We start from the raw sequence: 17,648 nt of genomic DNA, 5'->3' as shown, positions 1-17,648 counted from the left end.
GCAAGGGTTTTGCTTCAGAAACAAGGACAAGGAGCAATGGTCTCAAGTTGCAGCAAGAGAAGTTGAGATATCAGGAAAAACTCTCACTAGAAGGGTAAGAAAGCAGTGGAACAGGCTACCCAGAGAGCTTAATAGCACTACTCCTTAGAGGTTTTAAGACCTGACTAGCTGGGATGATCTAGGTGGGGCCAGTCCTCCTTTGAGCAGGGGTAGGACTAGATGAGCTCCCGCGGGCCCTTTCAACCTTAGTTTTCTGATTCTCAGGGCCTGTCTTTTGCATTGGAGCAGCGTGGAGCTGCGGCAGAGACATTCAAAACCTTGTCTATCTCTGCTCCAAATCTTCACCGACGCCCCACGGGGCCATTAAAAGCCGCCCCCAAGGAAACCCCTTCCCCTCGCCGAGCTGTGGTGCCACGGGCCGTCTCCGCGCATTTCCCAGCTCAGCGTACGACCAACGCCTTCCGCTCCTCACCCAGCCCACCCCGCCTTGCCCCGCTGGACGTGACATCACAGTCAGGAGCAAAGAGCGCGCGGCCACCGCCCCCCCCGTTGCTGGGCAACGCCCTCGGTGTCTGCTCCAGCGAAGCCCGGGCGGACCAGCCCCCACGGGTCAGATGAGGACGAGGGGAGGGGCATATGGAAGCGTCGGGGCCTGACGTAAGCCCCCGCATCCACCAATGACTGCGGGAGGCTGAACCCGCCCTTCCCGGCGTGCACTCCGGAGTTGTAGCATCCGCACTACAACTCCCAGCATGCAGTGCTGCGTCTCTGCTGTCACCCGAGGGTAGTGCCGACTACAGCTCCCAGCAGGCCACGCGGCAACACGGTCAGCGCCCCGTGCGCATGAGTCAGAGCTGACGCCCGTGCTCGGCCATTGGTCCTCTTCCGGCCCCGCCCCCCTTTCCTCCAGCCGGCTATAAAAGCCGCGTCAGCGCCACCTCTATGCTTTTAGCTCCAGGTGCCTGATAGGAGAAAGATGCATCGATTCTGCTCGCGGGCCTCCACGGGGATTTCTGCCGCCTTCGTCTCGTCCATCGCCTGCTGCCGTCAATCCCCACCGTTGCCTCGGCCTGCGAAGCCAGCCGCGCACAGACGTTGTAATAAAAAGCGCTCCTGCTCCTCTATCGGCTGATTGTCGCTGCGGCCCGCGCGAGGAGCGGAGCGTCGACACCCGGAGCGGGACCGGGGGAGCCGAGCCGAGCTGATCTGGGATACTACCGGCCATGCCCAAGTCCAAGAAGCGCGGGGGCAACTCCGGGCGCGGAGCCGGTAAAAGCCGCGGGGGAAGGGGACCTTTCCCATGATGCTCCACTGGGGGGGGCACAGAGCGCGTTCGGCCTCCGGGCCCGACAAGGTTCGGTTCGTCTGACCGGCGCCCCACTGGGCACGGCCCCTCGCGTTGCTCTACGCATGCGCGTGGCCCTGGCTGCAGCCTTCCGCGCGGCGCAGCGTTGGAGGGGGAAGGGTGGCTCTGGGGCTGGTGAAAGGGCTGCGCTGTCTCAGCGCTTCCGATTGCCTTTAAGCAGCATCTCCCCCTGTCCTTTTCCATTCTGGATAACATCTTTCCTTTTTTCTAGTCCATTTGCAGCACTTGAAGTAGGAGACTGTTGCCAGCTGTGCCCCCAGGCCCCACCTCACTGCTGCCGGACTGTAGTGATTCAACAGAAAGGCAGTTGCTGGCAGGCTCGACTGGGAGCTTTGAAGTCTTCTTCAGGACAGGCTGGACTTGGTGCCTAAGCTCTGAATCGCAGCTCAGGAGCCCCAGGAGGGTCTGACAGGCTCACAACTAGGTTTGCCCAGGCCCCCTCACTGAGCAGCAAGGGGCTGGGGCTGCCCTGGGGCCTGTGGGAGGCTGAGTTGGGGTCAGAGAAAGCCTGGCTAGCAGAGCCACCCCCTTCCACCAAGGGCTTAAGCTGAGGAAGGGCAGCATTGCCTTTGAAAAGCCCCTTCCTTGTGCCCCTTCCTCATTTGCCGAGCCACTAATTTGTGGATTGGGCCTGGGTGAAAATAGTCATGAGCTCGTCAGACCCTCCTGGGGCTCCTGAGCTGTGATTCAGAGCTTAAGCACCAAGTCCAGCCTGTCCTGAAGACTTCAGAGCTCCCAGTTGAGCCTGCCAATGACTGCCTTTCTGTTGAATCACTACAGTCTGGCAGCAGTGACGTGGCACCTGGGCTTTCCATAGTTGGCACCAGTCTCCTTTAGGTGCTGTGAAATGGATTAGCAGAAAGGAAAAATTTTATCTGAAAGGGACAGGGGGTGGAGATGCTGCTGAAAGGCAATCCGAGGGTTGCTTAGATCTGTTTAGAAAAATGGCTGGAGGGAGCCACTCATCCCATGGTGACCACCCTGGGCACCAGATCAGGACCACTGACTGGATCTGGCTTGCAGGCCACCTGCCTGTCCAGCCCACGGGCCAAAAAGGTTGAGTAGCACTGGGATAAAGCATAGCCTCTTGTTGATACCTCATTTAAAAAAAAAAAAAAAATCCAGCTTGTGGATGACTTAGTCTGCAATTTTACATTCCAGCTTTTTTTAATGTAAGGACAGCTGTTTAGAGGTCAGTGATGGAATGTCCAGGAAAGCAAGCGTTCTGTCACGTGCTTTTCTGGGTTACTGGAACGGATGTCAGCTCTATGTACACTCATTCTTTTATGTAGGGATTGCTTCATCTGGCCAGTGTAGATGACAAGGGTGCTGTACTTGCTGTAGGCAGGAAATATAGGCATGGCACTGGTGAAGGAGTATCTGGATGAACCCTGCATGGAGCAGTTTGTGTTGCTTGGTTCAGTGATAATGAGGCAGCACAATGGACATCTGGGTCTGTAGCAAGACCCTGGTGGCTTAGTGGAAATAGTTGATGTTTCTCCAGGAACAGAATATTTAAGTGAGATTGGGAGGGGGGCTGCGTGTAAGCCAGAATAGGCTTGGCCTTGCCCCCACCTCCTATTACATGGGGTTTTGTTACCCTTGTCATGGGGCTGGTTTTGTAGCGGGGGGTTGAGTCTGGCTCTGAGTAGCTATCATCATGTAAATTAAAAGCAGTAGGCGTAAAGTTAAATATGAAGAAGCAAGCAATTTAAATTAAGAATATGAAAATAAATTACTACCTTAAGGTACTAGTGTTATCATGGGCTTTTGTAGTTATAATAACAGGCTCTTCTGAAATTGTTGGATATTGGTTGTGTGTGGTTTTTTGTTTCTTTTTTTTTTAAGACTATATGAGTCAACTGTGCCAAATTAAGCTTTCTAGTGAAGTGGCAGCAGAACACAGAGTTGATGGATTTTGTAAGCTTTAATTTCAAAGCCTTTTTAGATAGTTTATAGGGGTGCACCAATAAAGATTTAGGGGCTGATACCAATAGCTGATTTTTAAGGAAGCATATTGGCCAATACAAATCTGACTTCCTATACAGCTGCATGCATCTGGTAAGTCTGTGGTGAGAAGGAAGGGGCATGGGAGGATGCCTTTGCCCCCTGACCTATGTGGTGAGAAGGAAGTAGGGCTGAGGCTCAGGTGGGTGCTACCCAGCCAGGGTAAGATGGACAAGCTGTGGCTCGGTCCCACACCTGCCTGGGGGGGGGGGTCCTGCCAGTTCCCTGGAAGGGTAGGGGGCAATGGGGATGCATGTGCCTCTGGATCTGTTTGGCATGGACTGAAGCTGCCCTTGGGAGGGGTGGCAGTCACTGCTCTAGGAGGGGAGCAGTGTATTAAAAATTTAGGAAAGAATAGGTCCAGTGCATCTTGGTAGCTAACATTCTGCAGCTGGTAGCATCCTCTTGGTTGCTTACAGGATTGGTGTTTCTGCTGTATATTGATGGAAGGACCTTATGCCAGGGGTGAGCAAAATGCGGCCTGCAGGCCAGATGTGGCCCACCAGACCATTCTATTTGGCCCATGGGACCCCTAAAAAATTTAGGAAATTAATATCTGCCCCTGGCTGCCTGTTATGTGGCACTTGATGGCTTGCCAGACCTCGGTAAGTGGCCCTCCACCTGAAATAATTGCCCATCCCTGCCTTATGCATTTGTATTCACTGCCCATAAGTGTTGACACCTTACAATGCATAAAAGAGATTTTGATTGCATAAAGTTCCTAAACCAGCATGATAAAAGTGCTGTTATACTGAATAAGTGGGATAAGGGGGTGCCAGTTACCTAAAAATTCCAGTTATCTGGAAGTTATACTGGCCCCAGCCGACCCTGCTGTATGCAGATCCCTTTCCCCTTCCCCTGCAGATTTCCGGCAGCTCCTCTATCGGCAGTGTCAATAACTAATGTAAACAACAGAAATACTTGATGTGCCTGCTGGATAGACTTGGCAAAGATTCCAGTTGCTGAAGTGAGGATTTGTATTGGGGGATATTGGAGATTCTGGTTAATTAGAGTATTCTGGTTAGTAAAATGCTAGTTTAACATGACTTTTACTGTAGAAATGTTTTAAGAAATAAAGGGGAGGGGCAGGGGCAATGACTCTTATAACATGCTATCACTTCTGTGGCAGTGGAAATCTTGCTTCTGTGAATATTAAAACTAATTGTGCAACCTGCCATCACATATTGGTATTCATGCTGCATTTTCTGTGCCCACTTCAGAAATGCTACTGGAACGTCAGTGAGCACCAACACCATGGATTTTGTGTTGATGTATTGCAATGTCAGTGGCATCAGACTGTGACTCTAGTATTCAGTCTGAGACTGGCTCTCCTTTATTTTTATTGGCTATTTCTTTAAAAGCTATAGCTAAATCTACTCCAGAAAGTATTTGGTGTATTGCTTTTTTATTATTAAAAGGCCTATTTTAACTTGTGTAATGATACAACTTCAGAGGCTGTCAAGACTGCTTTAGGCCACCACCCACCCAGAATCCTAATTTAAGGCCAGAAGAGATGAACTAAAATATCTTTAGATGAGCTAGAGACATTTTGTCCAGTTATCCCTGTACTTGGGCATATAATATGTTGGAAGATGGAAGTTATCCATCATTCTCCTTAAATAGTTCCAGTGATTTATTTGCCCTTGCTGTTAGGAATGTTATTTATGTCTGTTTCTAAAATTGGTTAAGATGAGATTATAACTAGTACTCTGTCAAAAACTATTTCACGTGGAATGCATTTTGTTTCTAAATTTAGACATAAGCAATACTTGCATTTGATTGTGCTCTCAATAGTTGGATATAACCTTGGTGTGGAGATGCTATGCCTTCATATTTTTAAGTGTCACTGATGTATATTGTATGTTCTATATCTTCCTGACCATTAGCTCTTTAAGAGCAACTTTTTATACCTGTTGCATGACACGTTACTCAAGTAGAGCAGGGTGTGACTTACCATGGGGGTGTGTTTAGGAGCCTTCATCTTCTAGTGGTGAGAGCAGAAAAAGCTTTGGATGGAGAAAGACTTCTCTATAATATATTTCCTGGATCAGGCAACATGGGTATCTGAGGGAGTAACTTGTGGAATATTTGTTTTTCTTTTCCCTAGCATGAAAGTTATTCATGTCCTTTTTTGTTTGTTTGTTTTCCTAAGGTGGTCAGCACAGAAATGTGCAGCCTTTCAGTGATGAGGATGCATCAATTGAGACTATGAGCCACTGTAGTGGCTTTAGCGACCCTGCTAGCTTCACTGAGGATGGTATGTACTTGACTTTTATCTGTATGTTTCACTGAAGGTTTTTTCAGAAAGAAGGTGCAAACATGAATTCTGTTGAACATAGACTGCTATATCTGACAACTGTTGCACTTTAATTAGTTTTCTACTCAAGTGGAAATGCAGAATACTAAGTTAATCGGTTTTAGGTACTTAATCACAATGTATAAGTCATAAACCAGAACCTTTTTGTGGTAGGAGCTGTGTAAACACAAGACAAATGGTTCTTGTCCCAAGAGTTTCCAATCAAAGTATAAAGTGAAATGAGAGTTAAAAGCTCCCCCTTCCTCTGCAAGGAATCAAAACTCTTTAAGCCTAAAACTAGTTGCTCTGGTATATGTATTTTGTAATTTCAAAGTAGATATTGGGAAATGTGATACAGGTTTCACAAGCAATTTTTAAAACCTGGCCACAATTTCTCTAAATACACTAACTATGAAATGAAAGGTTAAGCATACTGGAATTCCTGTAATTTTGGAACAGCAAGGCAATGAAAAGAATTTTTTGCATTCATGATCAATGTCTTGAGTTTGAAATCTGTATGTACAAATTAATTGGAGCAACCAGGCCAACAAAGGCATTGTCCAGAAGGACACTGATGCAATAGACTAAGGTGTCATTCTGTAGCACTGACATTCCAAACTTCTATAGCTAAGTCCTCTGATACCATGATTTGAAGCTTAACTTCAGACAAATGTGAAAATTTTGATACTTGGTTTTAATCGGTTTTAAAAATCTACATAACATAGCATTTCATATATTAAGTACTTAATTAATGTAATGGTCACTTGTATAAAGCTATCTTGTATATAGTAGGTCCTGAAGTTGAGGAAGAGGCAACTCAAGAAGACTTGGAGTACAAGTTGAAGGGATTCATTGACCTTACATTGGACAAGAGGTATGGTATATTTGAAAGCTACATTCAGACTTAAATTTGGGGCTGGTTAGACTTCAAATACAAATTTTCAGTGATGAAGCTATGCTATAGAATCAATGAGTCAGAAGGGACCTAGACAGATCATCTAGTCTGACCCCCTGCCATGGGCAGGAAGGAGCACTGGGGGTGGCAGAGGTCATAAGACTGCAGCCAGGTGCCTATGTCCTGATAAATTTTTACTCATCAAACAAATCTAGCAGCAAATAAAATTGCAACTTGAAGAATGGTGGGTATGATTTTTCTGGACAGGTAGATTATTAGGGTTTTGGCAGTGCTGAGGAAAAAGGATTTATGCCAGCCTCCAACTTGAACTTTGTTTCTTTTCTAGAGTAAAAGTGTTGAAAGAAAATAAATCAAATTCTAACTTAAATTGGCCTATCCAAAAGACGAGGCAGGCACCTGCTCATTGTTTTTATGCTAATAAGAATACTATATACTTTAAAGTGCTAGATAAGTGCATAATATAAACTGCTATAACAGCAAAGCTAGTTGTTGTTGTAACTTCTCTGTATCAGTTTTATCCATTTATTTTCCTTCTAACAGTGCAAAGACGAGGCAAGCAGCTCTTGAAGGTCTTAAAAATGCACTGACTTCCAAAATACTCTTTGATTTTATTTTGGAACGGAGAATGACTTTGACAGACAGCATTGAACGCTGCATAAAGAAAGGTAAATAATGTGTACAGTACTGAAAGGGAAAGGTTGAACAAATCTGAATTTTTAGGCTTCTTTTGTTCAGTGTTGAGACATTAGTGATCAAAGGTCAATGAATGGCATTGTCCTAGGAAACAAATTCATATTACATTAGTTGGGGATGATTGAATCCACAGGATGATGATGCATAGTATCATTTTTTAATTCATAGGTAAGAGTGATGAACAGTGTGCAGCTGCAGGGTTGGCATGTCTTCTTTGTGTGCAGCTGGGGTCAGGAATCGAAAGTGAGGAGATCTTTAAGACCCTTGCACCAGTTCTGAAGAAGATAATCTCTGACGGGACAGCTAATATCCAGACTAGACGAGCAGTAAGTACAAACCACATGGGACTGCAGAAAGACTATGGCTGTTCAAGGCTTTGTCCACTCTTTAAGGAATTCTCTGAAATTATTCTACTAGAAGGAAAAAAAGCCCAGGAACTGGAGTGTGTGCCAGCCCCTTGCTGGAAAGCTCAGCAGGCAAGCTCTCCAGTCAAAAGGCATTAGAACTGCTTCTTGGGCCATTCCTGCCCTTAGAGCCCATTACTTTAACAGCCTGTTCTTTTCTGGGCCTCGAAAGGGGGCAGGCTATTAATAGGCACCCACTCGGATTTTAAATTGCCCTGTATGCAGTCAAGGTGGGCTGCACATAGGGTAATTTAAAGACAAGCATGAAGAGTGTGGGGCCAGGGACAGCTTTCCTGATGGGGTGCTGGCTCTAACTTCTTAAACTGCTGCATATGTCTCCCATTTAAAGCCTGTGGGGTAGGAACCAGAGTGTGGGGAGAGAATACCTGGCCCTGGCTCCGAGGCTTGGAGTAGCTGCTGCTTAGCTGGGCAGCAGGGGTGGCATTTAAAGCCTGAAGGCTAGGCACCAGGTTTGGGGATAGCCTTCCCAAGGCTGACTTCCAGTCCCTAGGCTTTTAATATAAACATCTTCTGCCAAGTTAGGTGGGGGGGGCATAAGAAGCTGGCAGGGGCTGGCAGAGCCCCCTGTCTCTTTGCAAAACTGGTGACTGCATCCTTCTGCTTCTGTTCTCTTCCCAGTTACTGCAGTTGCATGCTCTTGTAAGAGAAATGGTCTTACAGGAAAGACCTTTCAGGTCAATACCTGGGAGACTGTGTTGAGCAGGAGCATTTTTGTTTTGCCTGGGGAAAATTTTATATATATGGCTACTTGGGGCACTATATAGAAAAATGTGTTGTGCTGCTATGCTTATTACTTCAGAACACTACCCCCTTGTCAGTGACTGAGCCTCTACTGTAGTCTATTTCATCAGTTTGGATTAATTTTGTTCTTGGACTCTAGTGCTGTTACAGATCTGTCAACGTAGTATATTTTTCTTCCTTAATTGAAGGATAATTTACTATATAACTTTTCACTTCTATTGGGCTTCCTAGTGTGTTGCCAGCCTCTTGATTCATGAAATTTGATTTCTAATAGGTGTAGATACATTTGTGATGCAGATAATTGTCAGGAATGAGTATTCAAAATGGGAAAATTATGAACAGAAGTCTTTCCAGAATTGCATCTTTTGAGGAAAGGATATAATTTGTGATTGGGATGGTGGTGCTCAGATACACAAGGACAGACTTCCACCTTTTTCTTTTAGAATAGTTCCCTGCATATAGGAAAATATTGACTAAGAGCCACTTCCAAGCAGAAGCTGCTGCTCCCAACAGTTCTGGGGTTTTTTTCTGGCACTTGTATGTCTTGATATTTGAGCTTAGAGTATTTAAACAAAATGACATCAAGTTTGGGGATATTATCAAGCCTGGTAAAACTGAAACAAAAACATGGTCTACCTTTTTCTTTTTCCCTATCTAGTGTATCACCTGCTTGGGCATTTGCTGTTTCATTGTCACTGAGGATATTACTGTTAAGTATACATGCTTAATATTTTATAACGTTTCTTACAAAAATTTTAACTGTTACAGTTTAGCCACTTACACTCTCTCTCTTTTTTTTTTTTTAAACAGGAACTATACTTGACTATGGAATGTCTGGAGAACATATTCACAAAATCTTATCAGAGGGAAAGAGACACTAATGGCATCTCCAGCACGCACAGCATGATGCTACACATCAGTGCTCTTTTCACGTGGACATTGCTGTTGACAATCTGCCCAGTGAGTGAAGTGAAGAAAAAACTTGAAATGTGCGTGCCTTCCCTGAAAACAACATCTGGTGATCTGTTTTACCTTCACATTGTTTCATTGTACAAAATACTTTTATACATAAATAACACACAGCTATTTTTTTTAGGCATTTACACAAACTTCCAAGCCTGTTATCCTGTGATGATGTCAACATGAGAATAGTTGCTGGGGAAACATTGGCTCTTCTATTTGAACTAGCACGAGAAATGGATGCTGTAAGTTTACTGACTTAAGTTCAGTGCTTGTCTTGCATTGGAATTATGGTTGCAGCTATCATATATTGTACCAAATAAATGACTAAATCTCTTGCATCTATTGGCCATATTCTGGGTGGAAAATTACTTCAGTATAATCGATAAGACTTCAGAACCATTTAGGATAATAAATGGAGGCAGAGTATAACGATCTAAATCAGAAAAGATGCTTACAAAAGCCCTCCTGCTACCTCTAGGTTATAGTCCAGCATCCCTGGGAAACTAGTTAAGCAATTTCAGCTTCAGAACAACATACCGGCTTTCTGAGTAACAGTTGAGAGGGAGTTAGCATGCAAAGAAAATTTATGTAAACGTTGGGTACCAATAAACTATCAGAGGCAGGGAGAGAACATTGTAATACTTGCTGCTGAACCCTTCATGCTTACCACCAAGTTCCAGAAGCACTGCTGCGATGCTGTCACAGCCACAGTGTACTCTTTGAGATTATTGTAGGTGACTTGTATGTGGCTTTGTCTTGATGCTTGAAAACCTATTCCCAAGGATAGACTGGTTAACCCTTAGAATTAAGTGGACTTGTGTAATGTCTTTCTGAGCCATTTTTATAGGTATAAATTGGAGCCAGTTTAACTTCTGGATGTGAGACTTCCTTCTCAAAACATATGAATAGTTAACTTGTATCAGGGTTTGCATGACCGGTATTATTTACTTTCTAATTCACCTTTTTAAACTAGTCTGAAAGTTTAAGTAGTTAATCTCTTAATATTAACTTGGCACAATCTTACTTGTTTGTATTCCGTTTGAATAATATACCGTGTTTCTTAACTGTTTTTTTGACAGCACAGAAGAAAATACTGGGCACAGCTTGGGAGGGCTGCCAGAAGGGCTCCTGGCAAAGCACATCAGCCTTGACCAAGCTAGAAAGCTGTCCAACAGGGAAAGGATAACTGTAAATGAGTCAGGATGCACAGTGCATTTAGTCTGCATAGTTCTAAACAGTATACTGCTTTTGTTATCCTTCTAAATGGGGATTTAACTTCACATCTCAGTTGTGGATGTCACTTTGGAGAGAGGGTGACAATAAAATGATTGGGTCTATCAAAATGAATGTCAGACTTGATCCTTGACTATTGAGCTAGACTATAGCTGCAAGCAACCAAAATGGTTGTGGTTTGTTTGGTTGGTTGGTTTTTTGTTTTTTTGTTTTTTTAATTCTTAAAAGGTACTGAGTACAGTACTTATAGGGGATTGCAATTAAGATGAAGTACTTGGTGCTGCTAGGCCCAGTTCAAAAAGGTAATAGATGGTTCCCAAGAGTTTGCATAAAATTAATGAATAAGATGATAAAACTGCTGCATTAGGACTTTGGAATTTCCAATAGTTATAGTAGGAATGGGACTATTCCTAGACTCCCTCTCCAAAACTACAGTTAATGAATTTTATTACGTTTGGTAAATCAGTTGCCAGTACTCCTCAACAATCTATCCGTACCCCCAAAATAAGAATTCCATCTCAACAAATATTTTCCTTCCCTGTGCCAGAGCCCTGTGACATGATGAAACTGTTAACCCACAGCTCTGACAAATTGAAAGAGCCCCTTAATTATGGAACAGGAAGTTGAGCAGAGAAAGCTTTGCTTGTTAGTATTGTTAATTTGGGGCACTGAGGATGTCCTTCCTTAAGTAAATTAGACCCTAGTCGCTTCATCTTTTATAGGATACTTACTACATAGTTCCAATTGTAAAGAAGTGTTGCTACATCTTATAGTTATGTAGAGAGGTAGTTATTGTTAGTCTGACATTGGGCAGAAGGCAGGGTAGACTTACACTTTTGAAGACCAGCTAAATTGGATAGGATCTTGAGTTCATGAAAGCTTAAGCTATACATGCATAGCTGATTTAGTTGGTTTATAAGCTGCAAATCTACCCTGTCTCTTCTTAAATAAGAATACATGGGGAATAAAAATTCTGACACTTTAAATGGTCTTGTGGTACTATGAGCAAAACTATATAGAGAAACTGAAAGATTTATTTTTTTTCCTCTGGCCAGGACTTCTTTTATGAAGACATGGAACATCTTTCACAAAAACTAAGGTCTCTGGCTACAGATGGAAACAAGCACCGTGCTAAAGTAGATAAAAGAAAGCAGCGCTCTGTCTTCAGAGATGTCCTCAGAGCTATTGAGGTATGCTGCAGTGACTTATAAAGATCTATGGAATGTACCAAGTTGCACATATTGTAGATACAGTACTCCAAATACTTGATTATGCTTTATGCATTGAAACACTTGTCCATTTCTAGCAAATGGTGCATATATTCAAAACTACTCCTAAGCATAGCTTCCAGTTGCTGTTAGAGTAGAGATATGGAACAGTATGCATCAGCCTATCTGCAGTATCTCCTTTTCTCTTTCCTCTGCTTAATTTGGCATAATTATTGTCAATCTATCCTTACACTTGCTTTGTGATTTAAAGGTAAGTACATTCTTTTCATGTACACAGGGTTTTGGCAACCCTTAAGCAGTGTGTATCCATAGATGTTGTGCATTAATTCAAATGCAGCATAAGGGCGCTTAAGCTTTACAGTTCGTTGTGCTATCAGCATGTTGTATTGAATTGCTCTCTGTAAATCTTTTGAGATGCACATAATCTTTACTTGCAGTTCAAAATTCATAGTTAAGTACAAGAGCCAGGAAAACTGTTCATGGTGGTGACAATGACTAAAAGTTGTTAATTTTGAGTATTGTATACATGTCTTGGATCATCAACCTTTTACTTTATTTTGTAGACATTGCCCTATACTTGGTGAAATCAACCTATTACACTATACGCTATTACACTTAGGTTTCTTTAGAAGAGTAATATGTTGGGCTTTTTCTCAAATTTTACTGATAGTAAATGTACTCAAAGTGATTAGTGTAACTTTTTTCTGGTACTTCTTGTTTCTTAGTAACTCTTATGTAAGTTTCAGGATTATTCTCTTGATATATTTATCCTTTGATTTCGTGACAGGAGCGTGACTTTACCACAGAGACAGTTAAATTTGGACCTGAGCGTATGTATATTGACTGCTGGGTTAAAAAACAAACATACTACACTTTCAAGGAGATCCTAGGATCAGGGATGCAATATCACTTGCAGGTGAGCTGGTGTTTGTTTCCTGTGTGGTAGCTTGTGTAACTTGAATTATTGACAGTCTATGAAATTCTCTTTTTCTATCAGCAGTGTCTCATCTTTTTCCTAAGCTGCATATTCATATTTTTTTTAAATATGGTGAATTGGTGCCGAAGTAATGCTGCAAAATTGTAAATGGAAGTGAAAATTAGGCCCCTTCATATAGAGTTAGACTCTCCACTATTAGCCAGCTCTAAGAGTCCATTTGAAAATGTTCCTCACATACAGAAGTGATCTTTGTCTGGTATGAAATCAGTCCAAGTGACTTCTGTACCCAACACTTGGACTGTCTAAGCAGCCTCATGTGTTTTGGGACACACAACTCCCCAACGGCCTGTTTGCAAAGTCCTATTTTTAGGCAAGGAAGAACAGATTTCTTTCCTCCTTGACAAAATGATGGGTGTTGGGGAGGAAATAATTCAACACTGCTAAGGCGCATGGAAACTATCTAGTCTCTGAAGATTTCTTAAAGATTCTGATTTAAGGAGGACTTTAAATGATACTTTCTTTTAATTCTAGTCAAATGAATTTCTTCGAAATGTGTTTGAACTTGGGCCACCAGTAATGCTTGATGCAGCAACTCTTAAAACGATGAAGATACCCCGGTTTGAAAGGGTATGTCATTTAAATCTAATTGTATCACCTGCACTTAACTTGATAGTATATAGTAAACTTTTTTTTCCTTGAGTCAAACTTTTCAATATTGAGCTTCAAACAGGTGGTACTTAAGGGAACATCAAACTCTAGTCATTTTCAGTTTATTCTTAGAGTGGGAGATCTAGAACTGGAAAACCTAGACCAGGGTGTTAAGCGCTCTCCTGCTATCCTGTGCTGGATGTGGACTGTGGGGTACCTTTTTATGGACTATATCCAGCTCCCTCCCCTTGAAATATTGAACCTTGGTGTCTGACTCCCGGTGAGTCAGCTCTCCCCACTTTTAAAGTAATAAAACTTTCCCCACTAAAAAGTATATCTCTTAACCATAACCACTAATAACAGTAAATTGATGCTGTGTTGTTTTGTTAGTTTGAAGACTGACTTTAGCTATGAATTTTTGGTGTAAGAGATCGAGGCTTTAGAATTGATACCAGTGCAAAAAAAAAAAAAAAAATTCTATTTTGAGGGCAGTCAGTAGGTAAGTTAGGACTATGTGCTGTATCTAAAGCAAAACTAACTTCATTTTTACTAAAATTGTATGTTTTTTGTTTCAAGTGTTTAAAGCAGTAATAAAATTGTTAGGCAGGGAATAAAATATTCAAAAACACCCAAATACTTTGTTTTAAGCAAATTTAAGGTCTTAAGACCTACTAGCAACCTGCTTGCTACTCGTGTCTTAAACTTTACACAAGTGCTTACATAATTTTAGTGGAAATTTTGGAATTTGCTTAATCTTCTGCCTCCAAACCAGGATATTGGAGAAACTTTTTTGTGCAAGGTGGTGTTGTAAGACCCAAGAACAACCTATTAAGAATAAATTCAAAATGTAAGAGCAGTGTCAAATAGAAGATAAGTTCATATTGTGCAGAGATTTGCAGAAAAAGCAGGTAAACTACAGACATGAGGAAACAAGCTTAACATTGGCTGTAACAAAGCAATAGTTAGACTGAAGAGAAGAAAAACAAGACTTTTTTTTATGGACATTAGCTGGGGTTAAGAAAGCACTGATGAATATCTATTAATTTTAAGGGATTGGATGCATCTTTACATGTTTAAATTTAGTAAGTTGGCTTCAGTTAACTTCATTAAATGACTGCAAACCTTGGCATAGTGCAGGAAATAGTTAATTTGATGCAATTTAATAGCCATTCTAAGTTAATTGGTTTAACAGTTAAACATTGGAACCTGTGCCCTTCCTTGTCATGTTAAGCTTATGAATTTGTGTACCACAGCAGTACCAGCTGTTACTACTTTTTTCTTAACTTTTCTATTAATTTTTGCTATTTCTCTCCATTTTTAGCACTTGTACAACTCTGCAGCGTTCAAGGCTCGAACAAAGGCTAGAAGCAAATGTCGTGACAAAAGAGCAGATGTAGTTGAATTTTTCTAGAAACCTCTTCTTTGGGTTACAAGTTTGAAGTCTTTTATAATTTAATTTCTAAAAAGTAGCTGACTTCCAAATAAGGTTATTTTGTTGGGTTTTTTTTAACTTTGTATAGCCACATAGTTTACACTTTCTTGCACAGGGATTATGTCTAATGTATAGTATCTGTAAATATAATGCATGCTAATTGTGTACTTGGGTATCTGTTGTGTGTGTGTATAGGATTCATCTGAAATGGGTGAAAATAATTTTGTAATACTTGGCTCAATCACTTACGAACTTAGTATATACTATAACAGCCCAATTTTCCATGGCGTTGAAAGTTTTTAAATGGATTAAACTGCCTGAACAGTGTAATTTCAGCTCCCCTTTTTGATTGCTAAAGCAAATGAGCAAATTCTCCATAGGAGTAATGTATGAAGATGGATATGCTTCTGGAAGAGCTGCTGCTGCTTCATAAAATACTTGATGGGTTTTAATCCTTTTTAAACTAGCAGATGGACACTGATTAAATTGTCCAATAAGGTCACACTTTGCCCTGTACAGGGGTCACAAAGTCCAGCTTATCAGCAGTTTAGTGAAGTAGCAAAAACATACTTGCCTGAATTTTGATGCACAGATTTCTACATACTCTGTATAAGACTCAGCTTAACATTTGGAATAAAGACTTTTTTTTTCTCACTCAAAACTCTCTCTTGACTAAGCCTGGCTATTCTTAATTTCTGAAAGCAAAAGTGAGCAAATGAAGCTAAAGCCTGTTACTGCTTTAAATATACTGTATTTACCCATATCTAAGACTACTTCTAAATTTCTAAGATTATCACCAGCAATTAGATTCAATACATGAAAAACTAATACGTTTGTTATCCTTCTTTCCATATGTGGACTCAAACTTACCAGAGCTCACTGATTCTAAACGATCAACTCAATGTGTGTGTTGCTTGTTTTTTGTACAACAAATAACATACTAGATGTCAACAATCCATTGGGGGTGGGGAAGGTAAGTCTCTGACAAGTTACAGGTTGAAACTGCTAGTTGTATAGCAAAAAAACTAACCTGTAACAATGCTCAGTTGTACAATGTTGCAAGGGGTAGCTGGTCCTCCACTGTTTTTTTTTCAATGCACTGCTCTGTTCTCAAAAGCAGTCTCAAAACAGTGGTAAGCTATGACTCATGTCATGGAGGAACATGGACAGCAGCTCCAGCCCCTGCTGTAATAATGGGTATTGGGGCCTGTTTAGATTCATTTTGGGCTTGGGGTGAGGATCTGGGGAGAAAAGGAGTTTATCTGACTGCTTTGCAGTCCTAGTGCAAGTTGGCTGTGGGTGGCAGTGAGTCTGATAAGATGGCTAATCAGCACCATGCTTCATATCTTGCTACCCCTTGGGGAACTGCTGCAGGGCACTGTTATGGCCTCTGCTGCTAATGCTCTTGTACCACTTTTTCCCATTCATGGCAGTGAACCCCTGAATGTCTGGCCCAGCATGATGTGACATTTCCATTTTGTAACAGTTTTATGCTTCCCATCATACAACAAAAATAACACCTGCTAGTCTATTAAGACTTTCAGATTCCTAAGCCAATCTAACTCTGAATACATATTCTAACTGTCAGTCTAAAGCAATGTCTAACTTGCTGAACCAAAGTCCTTGTAGACCCAAACTTGCAGAAGATTGTGCTAATCATTCTGTAGCTGTGCTTCATCAATAAGTAAATGTTAACTGCAAGATAATTAGGTTTGATCTGTATGCTGAGTGGGCTATGTTCCACAAGTGCACAGGTTTCTTTGGCTTCCTGCTATGTGAGCAGTGTAAGAGCTCCACCACTGCAGTTGGGCAAGCCCTATTGCTGCCATGGCCCTGTAGGCATCTCCCACTGCCACCCCACTCCCTTTGCTGTAGTGAGCCCCTCCTCAAGCCATCTTCCCAACATACAGCATAAGGCCCCCACTGCTGCTGGCATATTGTCAAGTTGAAGTTATCTTTTCCCCAGAGCCCCTAACCATTCTGAGCTAGGAAAGCTCAGTGTTCATAGTTCTGTCTTGCCTTTGGACCATATAAGAGGCAAGCCAGGAAGTAAGGATACTTTCTGGCTCTTCAGAAGAGGGTTAGTGGGAGTAGTGTTGTAGAGCAGGCCTGACCAAGAGTGGTGTGAGGTATTAAAAGTGCAGGGCAGCAGAGGAGAAATACAGTGATTAATTGGAGCCTGCACCTGAGGTCCTTGATATTGGCTGGAAGAGGTAGGAAGTAAGAGTAGGAGTTTGTTTGCAGCTGTGCTTGAATTGTCTGATTTACAAAGGTGCTCAAGCATTGGAAGAAGCTGCATGGAGAAGTGGAATCTTTGTCCCTGGAAAGTTCTTCCTAACTACCAACCTAAGTTTCCTTTGGTGTAGCTTGAGGCCATTGTTCCTAGTTCTGTCACCTACAGCCACAGAGACAAGCCTATCTCTGTTCTCTAATTACTATTCAGCTATTTGAAGTACTCTTAGTTCTTCCTAAATCATGTTTTCCAGCCTCCTGGTAATTTTTGTCACTGGACTCCTAATCTGTCCATATTTTTCTTAAAGCTTAGCGTCCAAAACTAGACACAGTATTCCAGGTGGGGCCTTGCCAGTACCAAACAAAATTGAAGAATGATTTCCCTTGGTTTGCAAATACAACCCAGTATATTGTTGGATCATATTCTGCTTATGATGTACTGGAATCCTAGGCCTTTTTGCAGTACTGCAGCTTAGCTAATCAGCTCCCAGTTTATTTAATGTCTGTACATCTCCTATTGAACTGATTAA

The 17,648-nt window shown here is 42.0% G+C and overlaps 1 protein-coding gene and 1 long non-coding RNA gene across 4 annotated transcripts in view; one reads left to right on the top strand and one right to left on the bottom strand.

Annotated features, from left to right (window-relative positions):
* The window catches only part of LOC149865718 (uncharacterized), a 132,215-nt gene extending 120,526 nt beyond the window's left edge, over positions 1-11,689 (bottom strand). For both annotated transcript variants that reach the window (XR_016441752.1, XR_016441753.1), the window contains exon 1: positions 10,075-11,689. This is a non-coding gene — a long non-coding RNA (uncharacterized LOC149865718). The remainder of the gene's footprint in view (positions 1-10,074) is intronic.
* On the top strand, positions 892-15,550 carry IFRD1 (interferon related developmental regulator 1). 2 transcript variants are annotated; one of them, XM_090042286.1, is made up of 12 exons: positions 892-1,269; positions 5,526-5,630; positions 6,462-6,543; positions 7,126-7,250; positions 7,447-7,604; positions 9,103-9,153; positions 9,255-9,433; positions 9,541-9,649; positions 11,696-11,830; positions 12,657-12,785; positions 13,338-13,433; positions 14,776-15,550. In XM_090042286.1, the coding sequence occupies exons 1-12, from the start codon at positions 1,224-1,226 to the stop codon at positions 14,863-14,865; spliced, it is 1,305 nt and encodes a 434-aa protein (XP_089898412.1). In that variant the 5' UTR covers positions 892-1,223; the 3' UTR covers positions 14,866-15,550. The 2 variants fall into 2 exon arrangements, with proteins under 2 accessions (XP_089898412.1, XP_089898411.1); XM_090042285.1 differs by having other exon boundaries at positions 6,459-6,543.
* Positions 15,551-17,648: the final 2,098 nt, after the last annotated feature.

The sequence above is a fragment of the Crocodylus siamensis genome, chromosome 4, assembly GCF_052110815.1.
Source record: "Crocodylus siamensis isolate JL-2025a chromosome 4, ASM5211081v1, whole genome shotgun sequence".
Taxonomy (NCBI): domain Eukaryota; kingdom Metazoa; phylum Chordata; order Crocodylia; family Crocodylidae; genus Crocodylus; species Crocodylus siamensis.
This window is presented reverse-complemented; position numbering and strand designations above follow the sequence as displayed.

Bases quoted from the DNA above. Each gene is read 5' to 3' on its own strand.
- IFRD1 (XM_090042285.1), top strand. From the start codon at position 1,224: ATGCCCAAGTCCAAGAAGCGCGGGGGCAACTCCGGGCGCGGAGCCG. The intron at 7,605-9,102 runs GTAAGTACAAAC...TTCCCTATCTAG, and splicing joins ATATCCAGACTAGACGAGCA to TGTATCACCTGCTTGGGCAT. The intron at 12,786-13,337 runs GTGAGCTGGTGT...TTTTAATTCTAG, and splicing joins GGATGCAATATCACTTGCAG to TCAAATGAATTTCTTCGAAA.